The sequence below is a fragment of the Pelobates fuscus genome, chromosome 5, assembly GCF_036172605.1.
Source record: "Pelobates fuscus isolate aPelFus1 chromosome 5, aPelFus1.pri, whole genome shotgun sequence".
Classification (NCBI taxonomy): Eukaryota; Metazoa; Chordata; class Amphibia; order Anura; family Pelobatidae; genus Pelobates; species Pelobates fuscus.
In genome coordinates, this window is record NC_086321.1 from 31,960,795 (window position 1) to 31,975,826 (window position 15,032).

Here is a 15,032-nt window from a genome sequence, read left to right on the forward strand (position 1 = left end):
ACAATAGTTCAAATCTAGTAAATCTAAGTGTTCTTAGAGGTTTTATATCCACTTTTCTGACTTGAATGACTTTGTTTCTTTGGCCCATTGTTCCTTCCTCTGCTTTCAAACTTCTCTTTAGATATTTGTGTCTGCGTTGCTGAAGCCTTGTCAGTGTCTCCATGCTTCCTGTTTCTCTTTGTCCATATCCTCAAGCTTTAACCTGGTTTGTGAATATTATGCTTCCAAAGCTAGCAGAGGTGTGCATCACATTCCTGCCTTGTCACTGACTTTCTCAACTGCTTGACCTTCACTGGTCTCTTGTTGCCAACTCAGACTGGACCACACACTTATGCACTTAAACCTATTTCCATTTACAACTACAAAACGTAATTATCCTATCCTCTTTGAAGGACCCAAATGTTATAGTAAAAAACTAGTAGATTATCTTCAAACTAAAAATAGGAAATGTTTAGCAAGACAAAGCTGGAACAGTTTTAGACTAAAACATGATTATACATTTATCATTGAAATCGGCTTAATTTTGGATGCTTGGTCATTTAGAAATTCCCAAGATTTCTTTCACAAAGTCATTTTGGGTAATTTCTAAAATATTATCCTTCAATGTTAATTCATCACTATCACATCTGGGGGTTTTGCACAACTCGATAAATAACTAAGAATTAGCAATGGGTTGTGCTGTACTTAAATGTTATTAATATAATCGTGTGGTGCCATGCGTTTATATTTCTCAGCAGATACCAAAGAACATATAATGCAATGATATCACTCAGAAAATGGCAGACCTATGTAGGTACGTGTGTTATACTTACCTCCACTGCTCACATTACTTCAGTAAATACTTCAACAGTGCTTTAGGGGTTGAAGAACAGCCACGTTCAAGGAAGTGACAATCCATCTTTAAAAAGATAACCACCTTACCTCATTAAACGCCAACGTGCCATTTAATGGTCTGATGTCATATTTTGCTGCTTCCTCAATGATCCAGATAATGTTTACTGAACCACGTCCACCGGGGCTCCTGACCACAGTCAAATTTAACTGTCCATCTTGTCCATCTATAAACTGCGGTTCTTTGCAGTAAACCTTAATAAAATAAAAGAATGAAAGTGAAAGAAAAAACAATTAATACAATTAACCCATAAACATCCTCTAAGGATCTCTTTAACAAGATATATTTACCCGTGATGGGCCGAATAATTAATCCAGACATATTATAAATAAAGTCCAAAGCATCCCCTTTATATTAAACCATGGTACGTAACTATAGAGACATTATTAAGATGTATTTCTTAATACTCATTAAAATACCTCACATTTTTAACTTAAATATAGTAGAATCAATCAGGACATTTCTAACGTAAGAATAATTTGGAGACTGTTCTAGCGGTTGCCTGATTGTTCCTTCAGTAAAACACTTAGTACCTACACTGACCTGCAATTCCAACTCATCCTTCTCATCAAAGTAACATATTAGAATCTTGTTCTATAGTGAATAATTTGATGCTCATCGAAATATCTTAAAAGTTTGTAGTATAATTAAGTTCCCTTCTGTCAATTTTACTAATAAAATTGAATTTTTTTTGATGACTTTAAAAATGAAAACAGTTCCCAATCAGTCATTTAGAGTGATATCAACGTTGTGCTATTATTTGAAATGCATGAATGTCTGATGACATGTTATAAAACAACATCTATTATCTATTTAACACATACCCTCTGCTCTGTTAATGGTAAAACCGGTGCTAGCACCTTTTTTTAAAACCACGTAAGTTGTTCTATGTAAGGTGAATATCATCAGGTACCTCTCTAATTGCTTTGAACTACAAGTCCAACAATCTCTAACTAGCAATTTACTCTTGACTCTATAACTAGGGATGGTTGGATGTAACTATATTATTACATCTGGCAAGCTAGTAGTTTGTTATCCCTTAATAACTAAGTATTAAATTCATTATAATTGAGATTCTTCTATTTATTACGCTAATAAGTTTCCTCTCCTAACTGTATAGCTTGCAGTTAATGAAATACAGGTGTGGGAGATTGGGCAATTCCACGCACATGTTCTTTTACACCCATGGATACCTAAACCGGCAGCTTCCAATCTATGATTTCCAGAAATTCTGCTTTGTATTGCAGTTTATTATCCAGAAAATAGCTAATTCCAGAGCTGTCAGGTTTGGACTCTATCCATCAACGAACCAAGCCATCTATTAGACTCTTGTCCCCCAACAATTTCAGTATATATTGTATATGTATTGTAAATAAATTATGATATGAATAAATAAATTAAATATATGATCAAATTTAAAAAATTCATGTTCATACATTTTTGCACAATGCGTTTGTTCGTATGTTCTGTTGTTTAAAATTAGTTGTTATATGATTATTAAATACATACCGTGGTTTTCTCAAAGCCAAACAGGCCTAACGGTGAATCGTTAGGTGGAATATTAACGAGGACTGATGTTTCATTTCCAAATTTGGCACCATTTGTAAGGTATCTCAGCGAGACACTGAATGTCTCCAGATATTCAATGATTGTATCGTCCACTATGAATATCTCTATAACTCCCAATGCCTGCATGAAAATAGTGAATCAGTCAAATATACATTAAAATTATTCACCATTAGTATGTATCCTGACTCAAATAAAAAAAAAAAATGGCCATGTCTAAATTGTTAAATAGGATGATGACCCAAAAATCAGATAGTAAGATAAGTAAGACAGTGTGGGCATAGTGCATTTCATTTAGGTACCTGTGAGCCAGACATATTGAAATGCACATGTACCTAACTCCAAGCAAGGATGGCAGGGATGTACTTGGGGTTCTTGCTACATCTTACTAACGTTGGCTACAAAGTTATAAATATGTTAGAAATCAAAGATTTCTGAATGATTTGTTCTGTGTATATTTACACTAATCAACCACAGAATGCCTTATTTTCAAGTACATACAATCACCATACATGATCTACATCTACAATGTCTTGCGGATACATAAACTAGAATACATGTCATAAGAATATAGGGAGGTATTACTAAATATCAAACAACACCTCAATAGAAACCTGAAACCAAAACAGAGGGAATATCAAGCTTAACTCTGTGCTAGCGAGGGCAGGAAAAGGATGTAGAATGTAATACGATGCATAGCAAACAGGCATAAACATGCTAGAATCATAGGGAAAGTTATAAAAATATTATGTCATTTTCTAGCACAATGAATGGATGAAATGAGCATCTCACATAAGTAGAAAACAAATTCATACTTCAATCTTCATGTCATTCACCTCTAACATTGCTTTGTCTATCAGGCTTATTTGGTGGGAAATGTAGGGAATTCAAAGGGAATTCTAACTGACTTTAAGATTCAAAACAAAAATTCCTGACAATTCAGAATTAAAAAAAAAAAAAAAAAAAAAATAAACCCACAAAATATGAATATATTTCCTACTTGTCCATCAGAAAATGTAATGTTCCCAGAAGGTGGTGTGAAGTCATCGTTAGTTGCTGTGATGGAGTTGGCTTCCCAATAAACAGACACTGGTCCAAACTTTCCTGCTAATCTGATTACAGGAAGTCTAAGGACATTTTGTGGGGCAGGTACTTCAAAGCCAATTACAGCTCCACTTTTGTCCTGCGAAGAAGAGTGATGGATAAAAAAAAAACGAGATATATTTATTCTGAGAATATAAACAATTTAATTTCCATGTCAGTAAAACAACAAGGGCTAATATAGCAATTCTAGGCATGTAATTATTCTCTTTAACAGCTGGTGGTAAACTGAACGGTTTGTGTGAAAAAGGGAATATTCGTTAACAGGCATAAAATGGCTTTATAGTGATTTTTTTATGGTTTATTCTTTTAAGAGTTGTATATGCTTTTATTTTAAATAAAAAGTATTTGTATTCTTACTGGTTTATAAACAGTGTTTATTAAATAGTGTTGGTTGAATTTATTAAATGGAATATTATATTTAAAAATTTAGGACAGATGGTTAAGCAGGAAAATCTGCCAAATTTTGGCCTATGTATATTTTCGCCTTGAAACTGCAAAATGTTGTTTAGGATAGAAATCTATATGGCTCTGTGTATGTAGTGTTTGTGTGGGGTTTATCGAGTGTATATGAGTGTCTTAAGTATACCTCTCAACATTTCAAATGGTCAAATAGGGACACTTTCATTTTTAGGGTGTGAGTGGGGGTGTGGCAGGTGTGGCGGTGGCGAGCCTGTTCCGAGACATTTTATGTGGCTTACATAAATAATTTATGCAACTAAGCTGTAATTTAAAACAAGAACAATGTACCTTATTTGCACAGACTCTTTTTCTAAACATATTTATTGTAGTTTAAAGACACATTACTGGGAGTATTATTGCTGTGGAGCTCTGTTATACATTCAGACACATTACTGGGAGTATTATTGCTGTGGAGCTCTGTTATACACTCAGACACATTACTGGGAGTATTATTGCTGTGGAGCTCTGTTATACATTCAGACACATTACTGGGAGTATTATTACTGTGGAGCTCTGTTATACACTCAGACACATTACTGGGAGTATTATTGCTGTGGAGCTCTGTTATACATTCAGACACATTACTGGGAGTATTATTGCTGTGGAGCTCTGTTATACACTCAGACACATTACTGGGAGTATTATTGCTGTGGAGCTCTGTTATACATTCAGACACATTACTGGGAGTATTATTACTGTGGAGCTCTGTTATACACTCAGACACATTACTGGGAGTATTATTGCTGTGGAGCTCTGTTATACATTCAGACACATTACTGGGAGTATTATTGCTGTGGAGCTCTGTTATACACTCAGACACATTACTGGGAGTATTATTGCTGTGGAGCTCTGTTATACACTCAGACACATTACTGGGAGTATTATTGCTGTGGAGCTCTGTTATACATTCAGACACATTACTGGGAGTATTATTACTGTGGAGCTCTGTTATACACTCAGACACATTACTGGGAGTATTATTGCTGTGGAGGTCTGGTATACACTCAGACACATTACTGGGAGTATTATTGCTGTGGAGCTCTGTTATACACTCAGACACATTACTGGGAGTATTATTGCTGTGGAGGTCTGGTATACACTCAGACACATTACTGGGAGTATTATTGCTGTGGAGCTCTGTTATGCACTCAGACACATTACTGGGAGTATTATTGCTGTGGAGCTCTGTTATACACTCAGACACATTACTGGGAGTATTATTGCTGTGGAGCTCTGGTATACACTCAGACACGTTACTGGGAGTATTATTGCTGTGGAGCTCTGTTATACACTCAGACACATTACTGGGAGTATTATTGCTGTGGAGCTCTGTTATACACTCAGACACATTACTGGGAGTATCATTGCTGTGGAGCTCTGTTATACACTCAGACACATTACTGAGAGTATTATTGCTGTGGAGCTCTGTTATACACTCAGACACATTACTGGGAGTATTATTGCTGTGGAGCTCTGTTATACATTCAGACACATTACTGGGAGTATTATTGCTGTGGAGCTTTGTTATACACTCAGACACATTACTGGGAGTATTATTGCTGTGGAGCTCTGTTATGCACTCAGACACATTACTGGTAGTATTATTGCTGTGGAGCTCTGTTATACACTCAGACACATTACTGGGAGTATTATTGCTGTGGAGCTCTGGTATACACTCAGACACATTACTGGGAGTATTATTGCTGTGGAGCTCTGTTATACACTCAGACACATTACTGGGAGTATTATTGCTGTGGAGCTCTGTTATACACTCAGACACATTACTGGGAGTATTATTGCTGTGGAGCTCTGTTATACACTCAGACACATTACTGGGAGTATTATTGCTGTGGAGCTCTGTTATACATTCAGACACATTACTGGGAGTATTATTGCTGTGGAGCTTTGTTATACACTCAGACACATTACTGGGAGTATTATTGCTGTTGAGCTCTGTTATACACTCAGACACATTACTGGGAGTATTATTGCTGTGGAGCTCTGTTATACATTCAGACACATTACTGGGAGTATTATTGCTGTGGAGCTCTGTTATGCACTCAGACACATTACTGGGAGTATTATTGCTGTTGAGCTCTGTTATACACTCAGACACATTACTGGGAGTATTATTGCTGTGGAGCTCTGGTATACACTCAGACACGTTACTGGGAGTATTATTGCTGTGGAGCTCTGTTATACACTCAGACACATTACTGGGAGTATTATTGCTGTGGAGCTCTGTTATACACTCAGACACATTACTGGGAGTATCATTGCTGTGGAGCTCTGTTATACACTCAGACACATTACTGAGAGTATTATTGCTGTGGAGCTCTGTTATACACTCAGACACATTACTGAGAGTATTATTGCTGTGGAGCTCTGTTATACACTCAGACACATTACTGGGAGTATTATTGCTGTGGAGCTCTGTTATACATTCAGACACATTACTGGGAGTATTATTGCTGTGGAGCTTTGTTATACACTCAGACACATTACTGGGAGTATTATTGCTGTGGAGCTCTGTTATGCACTCAGACACATTACTGGTAGTATTATTGCTGTGAAGCTCTGTTATACACTCAGACACATTACTGGGAGTATTATTGCTGTGGAGCTCTGGTATACACTCAGACACATTACTGGGAGTATTATTGCTGTAGAGCTCTGTTATACACTCAGACACATTACTGGGAGTATTATTGCTGTGGAGCTCTGTTATACACCCAGACACATTACTGGGAGTATTATTGCTGTGGAGCTCTGTTATACACTCAGACACATTACTGGGAGTATTATTGCTGTGGAGCTCTGTTATACATTCAGACACATTACTGGGAGTATTATTGCTGTGGAGCTTTGTTATACACTCAGACACATTACTGGGAGTATTATTGCTGTGGAGCTCTGTTATGCACTCAGACACATTACTGGGAGTATTATTGCTGTGGAGCTCTGTTATGCACTCAGACACATTACTGGGAGTATTATTGCTGTGGAGCTCTGGTATACACTCAGACACATTACTGGGAGTATTATTGCTGTGGAGCTCTGGTATACACTCAGACACATTACTGGGAGTATTATTGCCGTGGAGCTCTGTTATACACTCAGACACATTACTGGGAGTATTATTGCTGTGGAGCTCTGTTATACACTCAGACACATTACTGGGAGTATTATTGCTGTGGAGCTCTGTTATACACTCAGACACATTACTGGGAGTATTATTGCTGTGGGGCTCTGTTACACACTCAGACACATTACTGGGAGTATTATTGCTGTGGAGCTCTGTTATACACTCAGACACATTACTGGGAGTATTATTGCTGTGGAGCTCTGTTATACACTCAGACACATTACTGGGAGTATTATTGCTGTGGAGCTCTGTTATACACTCAGACACATTACTGGGAGTATTATTGCTGTGGAGCTCTGTTATACACTCAGACACATTACTGGGAGTATTATTGCTGTGGAGCTCTGTTATACACTCAGACACATTAATGGGAGTATTATTGCTGTGGAGCTCTGTTATACACTCAGACACATTACTGGGAGTATTATTGCTGTGGAGCTCTGTTATACACTCAGACACATTACTGGGAGTATTATTGCTGTGGAGCTCTGTTATACACTCAGACACATTACTGGGAGTATTATTGCTGTGGAGCTCTGTTATACACTCAGACACATTAATGGGAGTATTATTGCTGTGGAGCTCTGTTATACACTCAGACACATTACTGGGAGTATTATTGCTGTGGAGCTCTGTTATACACTCAGACACATTACTGGGAGTATTATTGCTGTGGAGCTCTGGTATACACTCAGACACGTTACTGGGAGTATTATTGCTGTGGAGCTCTGTTATACACTCAGACACATTACTGGGAGTATTATTGCTGTGGAGCTCTGTTATACACTCAGACACATTACTGGGAGTATCATTGCTGTGGAGCTCTGTTATACACTCAGACACATTACTGAGAGTATTATTGCTGTGGAGCTCTGTTATACACTCAGACACATTACTGGGAGTATTATTGCTGTGGAGCTCTGTTATACATTCAGACACATTACTGGGAGTATTATTGCTGTGGAGCTTTGTTATACACTCAGACACATTACTGGGAGTATTATTGCTGTGGAGCTCTGTTATGCACTCAGACACATTACTGGTAGTATTATTGCTGTGGAGCTCTGTTATACACTCAGACACATTACTGGGAGTATTATTGCTGTGGAGCTCTGGTATACACTCAGACACATTACTGGGAGTATTATTGCTGTGGAGCTCTGTTATGCACTCAGACACATTACTGGGAGTATTATTGCTGTGGAGCTCTGTTATACACCCAGACACATTACTGGGAGTATTATTGCTGTGGAGCTCTGTTATACACTCAGACACATTACTGGGAGTATTATTGCTGTGGAGCTCTGTTATACATTCAGACACATTACTGGGAGTATTATTGCTGTGGAGCTTTGTTATACACTCAGACACATTACTGGGAGTATTATTGCTGTGGAGCTCTGTTATGCACTCAGACACATTACTGGGAGTATTATTGCTGTGGAGCTCTGTTATGCACTCAGACACATTACTGGGAGTATTATTGCTGTGGAGCTCTGGTATACACTCAGACACATTACTGGGAGTATTATTGCTGTGGAGCTCTGGTATACACTCAGACACATTACTGGGAGTATTATTGCTGTGGAGCTCTGTTATACACTCAGACACATTACTGGGAGTATTATTGCTGTGGAGCTCTGTTATACACTCAGACACATTACTGGGAGTATTATTGCTGTGGAGCTCTGTTATACACTCAGACACATTACTGGGAGTATTATTGCTGTGGGGCTCTGTTACACACTCAGACACATTACTGGGAGTATTATTGCTGTGGAGCTCTGTTATACACTCAGACACATTACTGGGAGTATTATTGCTGTGGAGCTCTGTTATACACTCAGACACATTACTGGGAGTATTATTGCTGTGGAGCTCTGTTATACACTCAGACACATTACTGGGAGTATTATTGCTGTGGAGCTCTGTTATACACTCAGACACATTACTGGGAGTATTATTGCTGTGGAGCTCTGTTATACACTCAGACACATTAATGGGAGTATTATTGCTGTGGAGCTCTGTTATACACTCAGACACATTAATGGGAGTATTATTGCTGTGGGGCTCTGTTACACACTCAGACACATTACTGGGAGTATTATTGCTGTGGAGCTCTGTTATACACTCAGACACATTACTGGGAGTATTATTGCTGTGGAGCTCTGTTATACACTCAGACACATTACTGGGAGTATTATTGCTGTGGAGCTCTGTTATACACTCAGACACATTACTGGGAGTATTATTGCTGTGGAGCTCTGTTATACACTCAGACACATTACTGGGAGTATTATTGCTGTGGAGCTCTGTTATACACTCAGACACATTAATGGGAGTATTATTGCTGTGGAGCTCTGTTATACACTCAGACACATTACTGGGAGTATTATTGCTGTGGAGCTCTGTTATACACTCAGACACATTACTGGGAGTATTATTGCTGTGGAGCTCTGTTATACACTCAGACACATTACTGGGAGTATTATTGCTGTGGAGCTCTGTTATACACTCAGACACATTAATGGGAGTATTATTGCTGTGGAGCTCTGTTATACACTCAGACACATTACTGGGAGTATTATTGCTGTGGAGCTCTGTTATACACTCAGACACACCACAATACGGAGCTCCTAATGGGACAATAAGATGGAAAAGAGGGAAAGAGGTATTTGGGCACAAAATATGGACTATCCCTCCTAAAGAGGGACTCTTGGAAGGTATGGTCTTAAGAGTCATCAAAAGTTTTGATGAAGCTTGTTATGGGCTGAAAATGTAGAAAATTAAAAAATGGCAAATAAAGTGCATAAAGAAATATAATAACTTATATATATATATATATATATATATATATATATATATATATATATATATATTTATATATATATATATATATTAATTATTTAAAATATTTGAATATATTTGCACTTGAAAGATAAATAATATGTTTAAATGATAACAATAATATACCTTAGTAACATTGAACTGGAAAATTCCTCTTGGGTCGTCATTCTCATTAATAATTACTTCAGCTATTTCGGCACTAGGTCTCTTCAATGTAGGCAATCCACTAGAGACAGAAGAATTGGTGAACTGGACATTGGTGATATTTAGGAGAAATCCTTCATTCAGTTCTGGAATGTCATCCTTAAAGACAAGAAGTTAAAAGAAAGAAAGAATATGACATTTATAATGACTCTGATCTGATCAGAAAGTATCACAATTTTTGATGCATTGTAGTAGTAATGATAATGGTCAGTGAAGTTAAATACAAACATTCTCCAAAAAAGCTGGGCACAGTTTAATTTTATTAGTTTTATTAGTTTTCCACATAACCGACACTAAGGATCATGACTTGAATGCAGACTTGCAAACTGCAGACCAATATAACAGAGCTAAGAATTCAGCAGAATATTCACATATCACTATTTTGCCCTAATTTTTTCAAGTTAGTTATCACAATTAACTGTCCGTGTATTTGTTTGAATTTATTCCCTTTCTCTGGAAATCTGAAGATGGTAAAATAATTCATATTATACATGTACATGCTCTTTTAGTATCATTGCATAGTTTTATAGCACAGGAGGACATCCAAACCAGGGTCGGCATTGATCAGACAACTATAATAATTTGGGGAATGAACTACAGAAAATATCCTTTGGTGATGAATGTTCAACACACCAAACTAATATAAATGTGACCAGCAATTTTTCTTTTATCAAAACCCCATAAAACGCAATTTTCATTATGAACGCTTTGCAGCCGACCTCCACTGTTCCTTAAATTATTTATTATTTATTTATAAAATATTTTACTAGGAAGGATACATTTAGATTTTTCTCGTTTTCAAGTATGTCCTGGGTCCACAAAACATTGCATTGATACAATAAAATACAAAACCAATATTAACCCCTTTCCGACCAAAGACGGAAATTTTCTGTCAAGCTTGTCCTTGCATTAAGGACCCTTGATGGAAAATTTACGTCATATACTAAAGTTAACCCCAGATCGCGGCAATCGCGGGGTTAACGCTCCTCTGGTCTGCCTCAGTATTCATGGTGGCCTGGGGGCACCCGATCACGCTGTCCCTGCAGCTGTGATCGCTCTGACAGACTTCTGATCTGCCCTCAGGGGCTACATTTAATTTATTAATTAATTTAAATATTTGAAGATTATATATTTAGCTAGCTGGGGTGGGTGGAAGTTAGTGGGGAATTGGAGAATTGTGTGTTAGGCTAGCTAGGGGTTAACATTAAAAAAGTTTTAAGAAAGTTTAAAAAGTAAAAAAAATTAATAAATACAGCGACAGTCTTCTATCTGTTACTCTGTGCTGTACCTCCTTTCCGGTCCTTCATTTGCGGTCCGGCTGTGATTTGTGGTAGCTGTTGTGATTGGATCGTTTACCCTTCCACATCTCATGTTAAGGGGTTGGCGTGCTCCCCTCACCTCGCTCGAAGGTCGGGCGAACAGGGTAAGCTGCTCTGGCTGATCCCCAGCGTATTTATATAATATTTTCTACTCTGGGATATCCCCATTGCAACCCCCCTTAGCCCAGACCCGGTAGCCTGGCTGGTTTATGAGCTCCCCCCGACAGGGATAGTGCAGGAGCCGGGGGACTGTTTATCTTCCTTTTTTTATATTTTATGTATATTTTTTACATGTGCACAATTTTTCACCAGTAGCCATTCTACCAGTGTTTAGGGGGCCCCACACTGTGTCTATTTTTTCTAAACATCTGCTCTGGACTTTTGTGTTGCCGGTATATACATTTTTGCAGTATTGATTTGATGCTATTACATTGTGTCTATGTTCAATAAATAATGTTTTACACTTTTGGCATACGGCAATATTATTAATGCTATTCACTTTTTTATTTATATTAACCCTGTGTTGCTACCAGGTCCAATTTTGTTTTTATTGATATATTGATTGGGGTGCAGTGCTTTAGTGGTCACTATTTTATTGTATTTTATTTTTGGAGCGCTCACATACCATATTGTATTTTTTATGTATAATTAAGTCCTTTGTATGTGATGCAGCCCTGCATTTGATAATTATTATTCTTTTTGTCAGTTACCTTAGTTTTGGTAAAAAAATGTAATAAGCCAAAAAAAGTTTAAAAACAAGTTTTAAAAATAAAAAAGTTTAAAAGAGTAAACAAAATACATAAAAAAATGCTCATTATCACTACACCTGGAACAAACTGGCGGAAAAATGATCCCACGCTAAGGTTCAAAATATGCCTTTTGAAATACTCCAGGGTGTATTCTTTAAAGAATTGTATGCGTTTGTGAAGTAGTTTGAATAACAAACCAGCTACTCCAAAATGGAACATGGACACAGTGTAAAACTTCAAAGAAAACAACTGAATGACTGCTTCTCAAATGTGCCCCTTCAATGATCACATATACCTGCCAAAGGTACCTACGGGGGTATTGCTGTATTCAGACGACATAGCTGAGCAACATATGAAGTATTTTACAGCCGTAGCACACATAAGATTTGCAAAATATACAGTACAAACTGACTTTGTGTGTCAAAAAGGCAGAAAAAGGGGGGCGGGCCTGACCACCATGCCGGACGGAAGCATCTAGTGAGAGCTCTGGCACGAACTCTAACAAAAGCAGATATTTCTGCAATTTGTACCCTCAGCGACGACACCGGACGCTCCTGGGGTGCTCCTGAACCGACCAAGGTGTTAATGGAACGTGTCTTGATGCCCTCGGGTGTCCACGCTACCGGGGAAGCCTGAGCTGGCTGGGCGGCCTAGAGAATCTGGGTGAGTGGGGATGTGGCTGATCTCTGCAATGGACCTGCGCTGCCGATTGGTGCTCCATTTCCCCCCCCTTTAGACCGGTGGGGGTTATCCTGGTCTGCTCCCTAGAGGTTCCCTAGCAACACTGAAGACAAGCAGTTCCCCGCAAAATAAACAACGGGCACTCACGCGACCACAAGATGGCAGGTACCGCGTGCTCCTTAAAGCCATAATCATCACTACGCCCTGCACGATGTGAAAGAAAAACCCAAAGGGGCCTAAGGCCTGCTGCTCAGAAGAGCCGGACAAGCGCAAGGAGTCTGCAGAGTGTGGCTAAAAGTGAGGAAAAAGGCTCCTGTCACATTGGGGACCAAAGCTATAGGCTAAGACTCACCGCAAGATGCACAGCCTGCTGGATCATGAGACCATCGAGGGGATCCCCACTACCCACACGGGACTTACCTGATTGCCACACAGCAACCTAACATCACCATGCAAGTAGACCACTGAGCCCCATGCTGAGACTTCTGTGGAGGGCCTGTACATGGCCCCTGTAAGACAGAGGTTGAATCCAGGACTCCCAGGCAGTGCATCTAGCCAACGAAACAGCCTTTGTGCCAATTCTATTTCTAAATTCTCAGTTCTCATAGCCTGCTTGGGGGGCATTGGAAGGGTCTTTACTCGTAGCATGTCTGCTTATACAGTGAATCACTTCCTACTCTATAAAGCTTATTCCTAGTGCATAGAGACTACATGCATACTATACTGATCTTATCAATCTGCGCTGTGTTTTTCTTGTCATTTTTCATTTTTATTTCTTACACAAAAAATGTGCTCGCTTATTTGTACACTTGGAATGCTATGCTGTGACAAATTTTTAGACTGCCCAATGTGTATTAAGTACTCTTTGGAATGTCAAGCACAACAAAAATAAAAAATAGAAAAAAAAGCAGTACACAGTTGAAAAAAAAAGCAGAATTTTTTTTTACTACCAATAGACTTGGTTCAAAATATGCCTTTTGAAATACCCTGGGATGTCTTTTTTAAGAAATGTTATGCCTTTATGGTTTAGTTGGATTATGTAGCCTGCTAAAGTGCTCCAAAGTGGGAAACGGACGCATCAAATCCCTCCATGAAAACTCACACTTAAAAGCCGGAACTTGTCACGTCTCTTTTACAGCACTGTAACTTCACAAAATAGAGTCTAGGTCATACATTGGGCATATTGTTTTACTCAGAAGTTGTAACTGAGCCTAATATGGGGGATTTTATGACAGTGGCACATATCAAGTGTAAGAAATACTCTCTGCAACATGTATGTAAAAATTCAATTTTTCCCCTCACCACAAACATTGGCATAAATTAGTGAAAAAATGGTGACAAGTTAAGGCACAATATACGCCATATAAGATACCCTGGGGTGTCTGCTTTATCAAATGAAAGCCCTTTGTGGGGTTATCTGAACAGTCAAACTGTTATAATACCCCAAAATGAGACATAAATCCATCTATAACAATTCTAACTGTAGAAACTGAAATAGCCTTATGTCTTATATGGCATTGTAGATATACAGAATAGTGCCAAAGGCTTACAATATGGGTATCAAACTATCTAAAGTGATGAAAAGCTTTTTAAACATGAATTAAACATGCTGTATAAAAAAGCTGCTATATTATCTATATAAATGTATATAATCAATAGAATATCCCTAGAAACTTTTATACATATGGAGCATCTTTTACTTACAGGCAAGATGGTAATTGTAACCAAGGCGGATTTTTGGTTCTCTTTGATAACTATGACTTTGTCTTTGATTGTGAAATCCTGATTTTCTGTGGCTCTGTTCACCAGTGGGAGAGACAAGTTCTGTTTTACTTCTAAATGAATTGCAATATCTCCAGCGAATCCTTGCTCTCTGTTAATCTGGAGAGTAATGACCGTGGCATTCCCTTTATGATAAAACAAAGATTTACATAAATTATTCATATTTAGGAAAAGACATTTAAATTCTGCCTGAAACATATTGAATAATGCTTTGTATTTAGTATTTAATGTTCATCTCTAGTAATGAAACTCAGGGGGTAAGTGAAATTGTCCAACATGTTCTT

The 15,032-nt window shown here is 38.1% G+C and overlaps 1 protein-coding gene across 1 annotated transcript in view; it reads right to left on the reverse strand.

The window, feature by feature from the left end:
- Nucleotides 1-15,032, reverse strand: part of ADGRV1 (adhesion G protein-coupled receptor V1) — a 441,777-nt gene that overhangs the window by 288,144 nt on the left and 138,601 nt on the right. Inside the window, exons 54-58 of the mRNA XM_063456378.1 lie at nucleotides 14,671-14,873; nucleotides 10,140-10,316; nucleotides 3,459-3,641; nucleotides 2,402-2,581; nucleotides 922-1,086 (exon numbers count right to left, since the gene is read on the reverse strand). Coding sequence (XP_063312448.1) covers nucleotides 922-1,086; nucleotides 2,402-2,581; nucleotides 3,459-3,641; nucleotides 10,140-10,316; nucleotides 14,671-14,873 — 908 coding nt within the window. The remainder of the gene's footprint in view (nucleotides 1-921; nucleotides 1,087-2,401; nucleotides 2,582-3,458; nucleotides 3,642-10,139; nucleotides 10,317-14,670; nucleotides 14,874-15,032) is intronic.